Source organism: Canis lupus, chromosome 3, assembly GCF_011100685.1.
Source record: "Canis lupus familiaris isolate Mischka breed German Shepherd chromosome 3, alternate assembly UU_Cfam_GSD_1.0, whole genome shotgun sequence".
NCBI classification, from domain to species: Eukaryota; Metazoa; Chordata; class Mammalia; order Carnivora; family Canidae; genus Canis; species Canis lupus.
In genome coordinates this window covers 32169128-32182009 of record NC_049224.1, presented here as the reverse complement: position 1 = coordinate 32182009, position 12882 = coordinate 32169128, and the positions used below count along the sequence as shown (strand labels likewise).

The 12882-nt window shown below is 37.4% G+C and overlaps 1 protein-coding gene across 4 annotated transcripts in view; it reads left to right on the top strand.

Moving 5' to 3' along the window:
* The window catches only part of NIPA1 (NIPA magnesium transporter 1), a 53573-nt gene extending 45196 nt beyond the window's left edge, over positions 1-8377 (top strand). For all 4 annotated transcript variants that reach the window (XM_038532564.1, XM_038532565.1, XM_038532567.1 and 1 more), the window contains one exon: positions 2741-8377. In XM_038532564.1, the coding sequence (XP_038388492.1) occupies positions 2741-3252 (512 nt within the window). In that variant the 3' untranslated portion in view covers positions 3253-8377. The remainder of the gene's footprint in view (positions 1-2740) is intronic.
* The last annotated feature ends 4505 nt before the right edge of the window (positions 8378-12882 follow it).

Below are 12882 nucleotides of genomic sequence, written 5' to 3'. Positions count from 1 at the left end.
TTTTTGACAAATGCTATAAAAAACCACAGTTTACAAAATTATACTGGCTTAAAATATAGATTCTTCTAAATTATTACCAGTAGACCATCTTATGTTGCTCACAAACAATTTTAGAAAGGTGGCAGCACAAAATTGCATCCACATGAATATCCCAAATATAGACATCTCTAGGTCACAAAAAAAACTGACCACTCTTTTATAGCTCTCAATTGACAGTGACTGTCATTGCAACAGAAACATCTGTAAAAATTTGAAAAAGGATTTATAATGAAATTAGCTAAGACTGTATTTTTCTATTAGATTTTGTCCCTAAACACTTGGTATTATTTCATTTACTTCACCCTGTAAAAGTGAAAATATTTCTAAAACTATGAGAAATGAGAATACAAAGACACGAAAAAAAATCAGTAAACTGGATATGAATGTCCTGAAGGATTTACTTTATTTAAGTTTCAGAACAATATTTCTTACTTTTTTTTTTTTTTTTGATTCGGGGGCACAGAGGGAGGAGGGAAGAGAATCTCAAGCAGATTCTCCACTAAGTGTGGAGCCTGACTCAGAACTCGACCTCAAAACCCTGAGATCATGACCTGAGCAGAAATCAAGAGTCAGATTCTTAATGACTGAGCCACCTGGATGCTTCAAGGCCTCTTGCTTTTTTTTCGCTTTTTTAAAGATTTTATTTATTTATTCATGAGAGACACAGAGAGAGAGAGAGAGAGAGAGAGAGAGAGAGGCAGAGAGATAGGCAGAGGAAGAAGCAGGCTTTCCATGGGGAGCCTGATGTGGGACTCCATCCCAGGACCCTAGGATCACGCTCTGGGCCAAAGGGAGATGCTCAACCACTGGGCCACCCAGGTGTCCCAGCCTATTACTTTTTGATAAATCTGGATGTTGCCAGTATTCAGGTCCTAACTTTTACAAAATATATGTCTAATTTGAATACTACCATAACAATTTGATATAAACGTATGGTAGCAAAAAGATTTTTGTTTTTAACATGAAAAACTTTGTTTTAACTTGGAATATAAATTGATATTATTCTATCCTATTTATTTATTTATTTCAGAAGATTTTATTTATGTATTCAGGAGAGACACAGAAAGAGAGAGGCAGAGACACAGGCAGACAGAGGCACATTGACTCCTCCCTGTGAGGAGCCTGATGTGGGACTCAATCCTGGATTATGGCCTGAGCCAAAGAAAGACACTCAACCCCTGAGCCACCCAGGCATCCCATCCACTTAATTTATTAAGTTAAGGGAGGTTTCTAGTTTTTAAAAAAATTCTTCTAAATGTAAAAATCCAGAATGAATTTTTTTGTCAAATAATTGTCTCAGAATAATTTTTTAAAATTTATTTATTCATGAGACACAGAGAGAGAGGCAGAGACATAGGCAGAGGGAGGGGCAGCCCGGGTGGCTCAGCGGTTTAGCACCACCTTCAGCCTAGGGCCTGATCCTGGAGACCTGGAATCGAGTCCCACGTCAGGCTCCCTGCATGGAGCCTGCTTCTCCCTCTGCCTGTGTCTCTGCCTCTCTCTCTCTCTCTCTCTCTCTCTCTCTCTCTCTGTGTCTCTCATGAATAAATAAATAAAATCTTAAAAAAAAATGCAGAGGGAGAAGTAGGTTCTCTGTGGGGAGCCCAATGTGGGACTCGATCCCAGGACCCCAGGATCATGACCTGAGCCTAAGGCAGTTGCTCACCCACTGAGTCACCCAGGTGCCCTGCCTCAGAAGAAATTTTAAGGTTATCTTCCTGAATCCTCTCCTAGAACAAGGCTCCACAGTTCCTTTTTCTTACCTGTAGGGAAGACGGGACTCCCACAGCCTGCCTGGTGCATGTCCACGTTGTTCCTTGCCCTGTCAGGCCCAGCTCCTAGTACCTCCTTTACTAACTCATATTGAATTGAAAATTATAACCTCCTTGTACATGTAATTTCAAAGCACATTTTCAATATGATGCCCTAACTATAAGATGAAAGAAAAGGAGAAATGGCAGGTTGGTACTTTATAATAAAATAGAATGCTAAGGGGGCACCTGGATGGCTCAGTGGTTGAGTGTCTGCCTTTGGCTCAGGGCATGATCCCAGGGTCCTGGGATTGAGTCTCACATCTGGCTCCCCACAGGGAGCCTGCTTCTCCCTCTGCCTGTCTCTGCCTCTCTCTGTGTCTCTCATGAGTAGATGAATAAAATCTTAAAAAAAAAATAGAATGCTCAAGTACGACTACAGAAAACATACTAAAGCCAGCAGACCTCACTCCATGTGGAGTTGCCGAGACCCTGGCAGTTGCAAATACAGACTCATGGTATGTTGGGCTATTAACTGAAATACTTAGGGTATTGCCATCAGCAATGGGATCCTCTGAAATGGAGAATAACTCTTGATGAAGTTCTGAAAAATTCAGTGCATATTAAATATATGCAAAAATTTGTTTCATATATAAACTGGGTTCTAGGCTCTGATAATTACAAGCATATTTTTCATTTATAAGTCCAAGGAGACATTCAGAAGTTTTGAGGAGAAGGGGATGATTTTTGATTGTGTGAAACCATCTCTATATCCCAGGGCCTATGGCCTTCATCTGCCGTATATTGCCCTTGATCACCAACATAAATTCCCCTGCAGCTTTCTCACATGTTCTTTAAGAAACCTCCCACTCTGGCCACATGTACAGGAGCATTATCTGCCTGGGTCTAGTTGAACTGACTCTAAAGTAAGAAAATCATCTGTTTTCCAGTGTTTGTGGGCTATCTGTGCATCGTGCTCCTTATGCTGCTGCTGCTCATCTTTTGGATTGCGCCGGCCCATGGGCCCACCAACATCATGGTCTACATCAGTATCTGCTCCTTGCTGGGGAGTTTCACTGTGCCTTCTACCAAGGGCATCGGGCTGGCGGCCCAAGATATCTTCCACAACAACCCATCTAGTCAGCGGGCCCTCTGCCTGTGCCTGGTGCTCCTGGCTGTGCTTGGTTGCAGCATCATCGTCCAGTTCAGGTACATCAACAAGGCGCTTGAGTGCTTCGACTCCTCTGTGTTTGGGGCCATCTACTACGTCGTGTTCACCACCCTTGTCCTGCTAGCATCGGCCATCCTCTTTCGGGAATGGAGCAATGTGGGCCTAGTGGACTTCCTGGGTATGGCCTGTGGGTTCACCACCGTCTCTGTTGGGATTGTCCTTATACAGGTGTTCAAAGAGTTCAATTTCAACCTTGGGGAGATGAACAAATCTAATATGAAAACAGACTAGAACCCAACAGGGGGTTGAGTGGCTCAAGAATAGGAAATGGATGTTGTTTCTGGCCCTAATTTGATGTGAAGTGGAAGAGACCCTAATCAATGGTATTGCTTGCATATTAATGGGTGGTCTGATGGACAGTGGGGAGCATCACTCAGCACCAGGGTGGGGGCCCAGCCCTCTGCAGTCTGAAGTTGCTAAATGGTTGCCTGGGCATCATCTCTCTCCGATGAGAGGAATCTCATGTTCTTTGCCATTAACCTGGAAGCTTTCATGAATACTCTTTGCTTTTAAAATATTTTAACATTATTCAGTACAAAATAAAGATGGGCTCTTTCTGATTAGTCTTTGCAGGGGCGCAGATACTCTTACTTAAAAGATTACTTTGGAAATGGGAGAAATTGTTGTCTTGAAGTCTGGGTATATAGTAAATGTGTCTGTAGTTGTGTTATTTTGCATTAGGCATGTATAACATTCAGGTACCTCATCCATATAAGAAGTATATACATTTAATTGTTTTTAATCCTCTAATGAGCTGACTCTCCCACCCCCCACTCCAAGATATTTTAATTGAAAATAGAGAGAGAATAGGTGGACATGATGCAGAGTTCCATTTATAGGCTGACTTTCAATAGCTCAAATCAATTTCAGTGCCTTTTATCACTAGAACTCTTCACTTAATTTGATGAATAATACATGTATATTCTTTTAGATTAGAATAACTCTTTGATTATACTTTAATATTTCACTATCCTAAATATAAATGTGTAAAGCAGTTAGAAATAACAATATAGTCATTTGTTGGAAGAAAGTCAATGTGAAAGACACAGAAGAGCAAATTGACCCTTTTAGCATGAAGTTATTATCCAATTAAAGACAATTGACTTAAGGTAACATAAGGTATTTTTATTTACATTCAGTCTATGTACCTTGGACCCAGTATCAAATATATCCATGTTCTCTTTCAGTGAGTATTGTGGCCATTGAGAAGAAATAAATTACTTGACAGGGTGTTAGTTGAGAGAGTTCAATAGCACATATATCGAGTTCCCTATAATACAGGAATAGGTTAAAGGACACAGTGTAGTTCAGACTTTCTGCAAATTAGAACACATATACTAAGTTTTAAAAAGAATTTCTAGGAAAAAGAAAAGCAATTAACTTAGCCATCTCCCTGTTGTTTGAAAAGGCAGAGTACCCTAGAGTTCTTCACCCAACCTCTAATTAAGCTTCTGAAATGCAAAGTAGCCACGAATTATGCCAGTATTTGGATCAAAGAGATCATCTGTTTTTAGTAACTTTCTGTGTATATTAAATGGGAGCAAAGCACAAAGTGATGCAAATTATTTCATTAAGATATCATGTACTTCATGTGCAGTATTTTACCTAAATAGTGAACTGTGTCAAGTTGGAAGATGGGATTGGGTGAGGTGATTTGGTGAACTAGAATATCAAATTTAACAATAACCAATTGAAGTTACTCACTAAGGGAAAAATGTTTTTTCAGGCAAAAAGAACATCTCTAAAGGCCAAAGAAATTGTTCCCTAAAATATTAAACAAAAAAACTAAATAAAATGAGGATAGTTTAACATAGAGTGAAGAACACCTTTATGAATTAAAAGCACATATGATGATGTGGGTTGTCAGGGATTAGTGAACTGAGAGCAGCAACAAAACTGTTTAAAAAAATTTTTAATCTTATATTAACTGATAGTTAATAAATACTCAAAGAGTCCCTCACTCTTTTTGTCAGCTCTTGAAGGTTTGTTTTTTTATCATCAGGTATTTTTAGGAATGCAAGCCTTAATTTACTGAACTATGCTCTCAAAAATGTCACATGGTAATATCAGTATATTTTTGAACATAAAAATAATTTCCTAGATAAACAGTTTAAGATATTAAAAGAATATATGTGGTAACACAAGTACACTGAGAAAGTTCATATGTCTTATGGAAATTATCTTGTTTATTTTGTTACAATTTATAGGTGAAGCTAAGTTTAAATTCATCTATTAGTGTTCCTCATTATATTTTAATTCATAATTATACCATGGATATTCAGAGGTGATATTTTCTGGATGATCACCTCTGATTTTTTAGAGTAAAACAAAATCTGAAAGTAGTAATAGCTGGTCTCTTAAGGGTGATTTGTTCTGGAACAGTTAGATTCTCCCAGATTAGCAGATTATTTTGGTAGGATGCCCAGCTTTCCTTCCAGTGGAACAAAGTTCTAATGATTGAATTTTTAAGTGTATAACTCTAGTCTCAAAATAATTGACATGATCAGCAGTCTAATAGCCTAATTTCATGTTTGACATAGAGCATATAACTTAATAGTTTTTGTTTTTGTTTTACAAATTCATGTTTTCATAATTCATTTGGAATCGCAAGGAAAAAAAGCCTCAAAATGAGAGTTTTAGAGGAGGGCCTAGAATGGGAATGGGTCTCATTGGTCTCTAAAAGTAAATATATATGGAACATTTTCATTATTATACTATTCTTTGGATTTTATCTCTGAAAAAGTAAGAAAAAAAAATACCTACTGTCTATTTGTTTTCAAAGCTTCTCTATAATACCATAGTTAAGTCATTTCTCTGCTCTACTACTTGGACAATGCTTTGTGTTTTTCATCTGAATCTTTACATTTAAAAAGATTGCTTTCTTATTTTGCTCATTGAGGCCTATTAAGGATTCTAACCCAAACCCAGCACTAAGACCACCCTGAGCATTTTGCTGTTCTGGAGGACTACTCCATGCCTGTAGAGAAGGTTCTGGAGAGGAAGGGCCGTCTGCTACTTGCCACACATGGTTCTTCAGTCAGATGTCACTATGGTACTTTCATATTAGAACATTAGTGAAATATACTTTGCTGCTGTTGGTTCAGCAATAAGATATATTCTTTCAATTCCTCCTTTTCAAGCCAATTTGTTATATTCAATTTTATTTCCAGAAGTTCATGCCAGCTGTAGTAGGTTGGTCTTTGTTCTTTTTCTTTGGGTTTCATGTCTGATAGAAGAGAATACTATTAATGTGTGTAGTCACCCCTCTTCCTTCTTCCTTGACAGCTCCTCTCTTTGTAAATACTGTGTTCACTTCCAGAAGCTAGTTCCTAGACATTTGTAAAGCACTGAGATGCATTGTCTCCTAGGTATGGACAAGCACTTGGTCCATGGAGACCAAGGTGTTGATGAACTGCCTAGTTCTTGTTGAGAGATGATACCTTTCTCACCTAATCTAGAAGAGCAGAGAAAGTGCTCCGACTGTCTACAGAGCCATGTCCATTGCTCTTTTCTGATGTCTACTTGATCCTTACTTAGGCCTCTCATACCCAGTAGGAAACTGTGGAGAGAAAAATGCTTTAGTTTAGATCAGTTCACAGTTGCCTGGTTGATTCCAGTGGTCTGAAGGAGTTGTCCTTCTCACTGTGTTTGACACCAAGGAAGCAGTTCACCCATTGAGCAGGATTAGATGGAATCTTGGTGTTCCGCCTTCTCAGGGACCAAAAAACGTAATATTAACAACTTAGTATCGACCTTCTTCCCAAGGACATGTCTGTGTTATTTTTTCATGTTTTACTCATATTCATAGCTAGAGGTCTTAACTTGAGTTGGAAAGAGAAAAGATCCAGTTGCACACCAGTCACACCATGAAACAGTTTATCATATAAAATACCTCAATTTTCTGTATTCCTCACTTCCACTTCACAATTGTACTGGTGATGAATTTTAAGGGTCGGTCCTTTAGCTTTTAGGTGATTTTTCCCATCTGGCCAGATTCTTATACCTCCATTGTATACTTGAAAAGATTAAGAATTATAGGAATGAGAACGAGAATTTGGCCTGTTTCACTACTTGTTTATTTTCATACACATTTCTCACATGCTATTAAATGCAACAAGATAATTATATTTTTAAAAATGTAACTTTATGTTACATAAAAAAATGTTGTCTAGTAAAAAGTTGATACTCAGTAGAACAATGATCATGTAAATAAATCTATTTCAAACGTACCCAACATGATAAAAAACATAGTCTAGGGCCCAGAGCATGAGCCAGGGAGAAGGACATATTTGTTCTTTTCTCTATTTTTCCTTGAATTGTGCAACTATAGGTGAGTCACATAACCTTTCTGTGCCTCAGTTTCTCTACCTCTAAAGGGGTGAGATGGTTCTCCAAATCACCTGTTTTAGAGCGCTCACACTGTTAGCATGTGCTGGTAGCCTCAGACGAATGTTATATACAGGATTGCTCTGGAGTGAGGCAGTGGAAATTCAGCTGCACCATCTGAGTCTGCTCAGGACTGTGCTATAGACAGGCAGCTTCAAGCTCTGCGTAAGCAAAGGGAGTGCTGGGTGTAAAGTTTGCATGATTCCATGAAGCTTTAATTTTCCTTTTTTTTTTTGTTTTAAAAGGAAGGGTTTGTATATTCTATTATAAAATATGGAAATTAAACAGGGACTTTAAAAGTTGCACTGAAAAATCACATTCTGATGGTGTGATGAGATTTTCTGACATTATGCCTAGGTTTATGTGCTGCAAAAGATTCAGTGACCTGTGAACCAGATTGATCCTGTTGTGTTAGATTTGTAAGAATGATGCTGAACTTCTTGCTTCCAAGCAGTTCATCCCTGACATGAACTACCTGACACCAGGTAAATGTCAGGAGCTCCTAAACCACTAGTACCAAAAGGTCATGTTGAAAAGTTCAGACTATTTTATATGTCAGAACATAATAATTTGGCCCCTACCCCCATGTCAGTGTTTTTGCACTTTGGAATCATTTAAGGGTACTGTTCTTCAGTAGCATTCCTGAGTGTTTTTGCCTTTTTAAATGACAACTATTACTTTCTTGTAAAATGGAATATAATCGTGAAGGAAACGATGACTAGATTAAAAAATATAACATGTTGATTGATTGTGTAGGTTTTTTTCCTGTAAATGTATCAGGGGAGCTTCCAGTTAGCATACATACACACATTTATCAATGGCTAAGACTTGCTTATATTTTGCTTTATAGAAGTAGTCATAGCATGTTGTAATTGCCTTATGTAAATATAAAAGGCTATTTATTAAGTTTTCCAATAATATTTATTAATCTGTATGTGTTTTAAAATAAAATAACTTATTTCTAGCTGAACACTTGTTGCTTTTCTTTTTTACCCACAACTTGAAATATTGTAGTCTCAGATTCCATTTCATCCTAGTTCCTTAATTAAATGTGTCCCGTTTCCTTTGTAGAAACAAATAGCCCAGGTCCCCATCATGATATAGAAAATATCTACCTGTGCACATCTTAGGGAGCAGATCCATGATATGTGAAGGAGTTTACCATGTAGTGATTATGTTCTGATACAACAAAATTATGGTATTAAGGAAAATCAGCTATATTTTAAATGTTAATACCTTTTATATGTTATACATAACATTTTATTATATTTTAAGCACATGGAAAATTAGAGAATCATAACACATTTTAATACGGTGTCATCAGAAATCTTGTCATTAATCTTTATTAGTGTCCTATAACTCACTTTATTAAATGAAAAAAATATTGGATGCCTGGGTGGTGCAGTCGGTTTAGTGTCTGACTCTTGATTTTGGTTCAGCTTATGATCTCAGGGTTAGGAGATCAACTTTCACATCAGGCTCCACACCTAGCATGGTACCTGCTTAAGATTCTCTCTCTCTTCTGCTCCTTTTGTTCCACAATCTCCCCTGCCCAAAATAAGAAAAAGAAAAATTATTTGAGCAAAAATTATGTATTTTTGAGGCTCTTTCCAAAAGGATTTAATTACTCATATATATATATATATATATATTATTTATTTATTTATTTATTTATTTATTTATTTATTTTTAAACAATCTCTGCACTCAATGTGGGGCTCTAACTTACAACCCTAAGATCAAGGGTTGCATGATCTGCCAACTGAGCCAGCCAGGTATCCCTAATTACTTACATTTTGATCAAAGTGTACCTATACAGAAATCAGGAACATTTTATTTTTTTATTTATATTTTTTTATTTAAAATATTTTATTTATTCATGAGAGACACATAGAGAGGAAGACATAGGCAGAGGGAGAAGCAGGCTCCATGTGGGGAGCCTGATGTGGATTCTGGGATCATGCCTGGGATTCTGGGATCATGCCTTGGGCCGAAGGCAGATGCTCAACCGCTGAGCCACCCCGGTGTCCCCAGAACAAACATTTTATTTATTTATTTATTTATTTATTTATTTATTTATTTATTTATTTATTTATTCATGAGAGACCGAGAGAGAGAGAGAGAGAGAGAGAGAGACAGGCAAAGGGAGAAACAGGTTCCATGCAGGGAGCCAGGCGTGGGACTTGATCCATGGGCTCCAGAATCACACCCTGGGCTGAAGGCGGCGCTAAACCACTGAGCCATCCAGGCTGCCTCAAGGAACAAACATTTTAAAAACCACCAATGTTTTTGGAGTTGTGAAGTGTGTAAGTGCCTAATTGTACAAAAACTTGTCCTGGTTGGTTGCGAGGAACTTACGGTCTAGTTCCTCTGTTGCTGAGTTATGTCCCTGTCTGATGGGTCTGAGGCATGACATTTTTAGCATCTTTACTGTAATGTTAATCACATTAGTACACCATATTTCCAAACTTACCTGGTAGTTTCATAAAAGTTTTTTGTGTTGGAGAGCTGAGGCATAGTCAAGAAACAAATAAAAAGATACTTCTATCTGTATTAGTAATTCAAAAGAGACAGACTAATTCCAGTTGAAAGTTGAGACTGGAATTGTACCATGGCAAGGAGGATAAGAAGGATGCCAATCAAGTAACACAACAAATCCATATAAAGTAACTCAGACAAAGGGATGGAGGATGGAGAATTCAATGGAATCCTTTTATTTTTAATGATGATGTGTGGGATCTCAATTGTCCTCCTTACTCTGATTTGGTGTGCTTATTTGCTGTATTGGTTTTCTATTGCTGCCCTAACAAATTACCATCAACTTTTTGGCTTAAAACAGCACAAATGTATCATCCTACAGTTCCAGAGGTCAGAAATCCAACACAGATTTAACTGGGCTAAAATCAAGGTGTGGGAGGCTCTAGGTGAGAATCTGTTCTCTGCCTTTTTCAGTAGAGACCTTGCATATTCTTTGGTTCATTCTCCTTTCTCCATCTTCAAAGCCAGCAATGTTGCATCTCTCTGACCCTTCTTCCATTGTCATATCTCATTCTCTGACTCTGACACTTTTGCCTTCTTCTTACAAAGATCCTTGTGATTAATTTGGGACCCGTTTAGACATTAAGGATTATCTTCCCATCTCAAGACCCTTAATTTAATAACACCTGCAAAGTCCCTTTTGCCTATAAGGTAACGTAGTCACACATTCTAAGGATTAGGACTATGGACATCTTTGGGGGAGGAACATTATTCTGTCTACCATCTCCACTCACCATTCCATCAAATGAGACAATTATTAAAAGCCAACTCCTGGCTTTTAATGAATATTCTAGTGTTCTACTTAAATTTACTGCAAGTTAGTATTGTCTTTTTCAGAGAGGTCTCCTCTCTCCTTCCAACCAATGTTCTGGAAAATGCCCTACTACATTTATAAGTCATCTGCGATCCTGAGTAAATTTAACAGTATTAATTGGAAAACACTTATATAATACTAATCTTTTAAAATGCTAGAAATACCAGAGGGGAGTGGGCGGAGGAACAGGTTAAGGATAGGATTAAAGAGGGCCCTTGTTGTGATGAGCACACAGTGATATATGGAAGTGTTGAATCACTGTATTGTACACCTGAAATTAATAATCCACTGTATGTTAACTAACTGGAATTTGAGCAAAAACCTTAAAAAAATACATAAAATGCTAGAGGTTGCCACTATTCACTTCAGAAGGAGAAAGGCAAATTCAGTGATAGGGAGTTGAGCTAAAGAAAAAATAATCATCTGTTATGCTTTCTCATGCTCTTGGCTGGCCTCTATAGTAACAAAACCAAAGCACAGAAGAGCAAGTGAACAACACTTTGTACATGAGAAACTATTTGATTTACTAATACATGATTTTTTAAAAAAAATACTGTATTAAAGAAGTCTTGCTTATACTTCTATAACAAAGATTTTCACAGTTTTGAGGTATAATTGACATATTCTATTACTGCACTTATGTAAAATGTACCCTTAGTAGGTTTTGATGTATGTTGCATGATGTTATAGGATGAAAGTATCACCATGAGCAAAACAGTGAACATATCCATCACCCCAAAGTTTCCTTTTGCCGCACCGTAATCCCTCTGCCCTTACTGTCCTCTCCACTCCCAGTCAGCCATCTACTTTCTGTTGCTATATACACCTTCCATTTCTTAGAATTTTATATAAACATAATTGTTTGTTATATACTTTTTGTCTGGTTTCTTTCACTTACTGAAATTATTTTGAGAATTAGCCATGTTATAGCATATATCAATAGTTTATGCCCTTTTATTGTTCAATGGTGTTCTATTATATGGATATACCACAGTTGCTTTTATCCACAGTTGCTTTCTTGTTGGGCATTTGAGTTGTTTCCATTTCTTTGGCCATTACAAATGAAGTTGCTATGGAATGTTAATTTACAAGTCTTTTAATGGATATATACTTTCCTTTTTCTTGAGTAAATATCTACCAGTAGAATAGCTGGTCATATGGTTGACATATGTTTAACTTTTTAAGGACATGCCAAATCGTTTTCCAAGGAAGTTACACTATTTTATGATCCCACCAGCAGTATACGAGAAGGAAACGAATTTTTAAAAATTTAAAAATATCTGCTTGAACACTCACATGTAAGTTGTGTAACATCATATGCTGGAGAAGTGGTCTGGGCATTTAAGGAGCCTACATAATGTTAGCAGGTCTATTATATACACTTTTAAAAACAATGCACTGTGTAACATGACTCTTAAGTGTCAGGTGGGAGGTCCAGATAAATGTGAGAGGAGTCTGAGCTACAACAAAGAGAGAAAGATGATTACATGAGACAGGGCTTTGTTGGGATGATTAGAATACCGGCAGAAAAGACCTGTAAGCAAATTCCTTAGGTTAGCATAATTTCTAAGCATTCTTTTCATACAAACTAACCACTATTTTCATTGTGATCATCTAACTCCTATAGGTATGATGGCATTTGTTAGTTATTGCTACATACCATCTATATAAAAACTGGTGGCTTACAACAATCATTTAGTGTTTTTCATATGTCTGGACCAACAGTGCATATTCGTGAACCTCAACCAATCATATTAGTCTGTTGGCTCAGTCTCTGGTGTCTGGACATAGTATGGTTCATCTGGGTAGCTCTGCAAGTTGCTCTGTTCCACGTGGTCTCTTTCTCCAGCAAACTAGTTTAGGTTTCTTAGCATAATTTAGTCTGGGAACCACTACATCTTCTTGGCCAAAAACAGTCCCAAGGCCTCGGCAGAATCAATGGATGAAGTGGAACCACAAAGTCACTCTGCAAAATGCATGGGCACATGGATGGGTAGAGAATTAGAGCCATTTTTCATCAATCTACTATATCATCAGAGACTAACATGCCAACATCTTTCAATATGTAATTCCTTACTTGACTATGTTACCTAGGTAGACTTTGGCTGAGACCAAATAATTAAG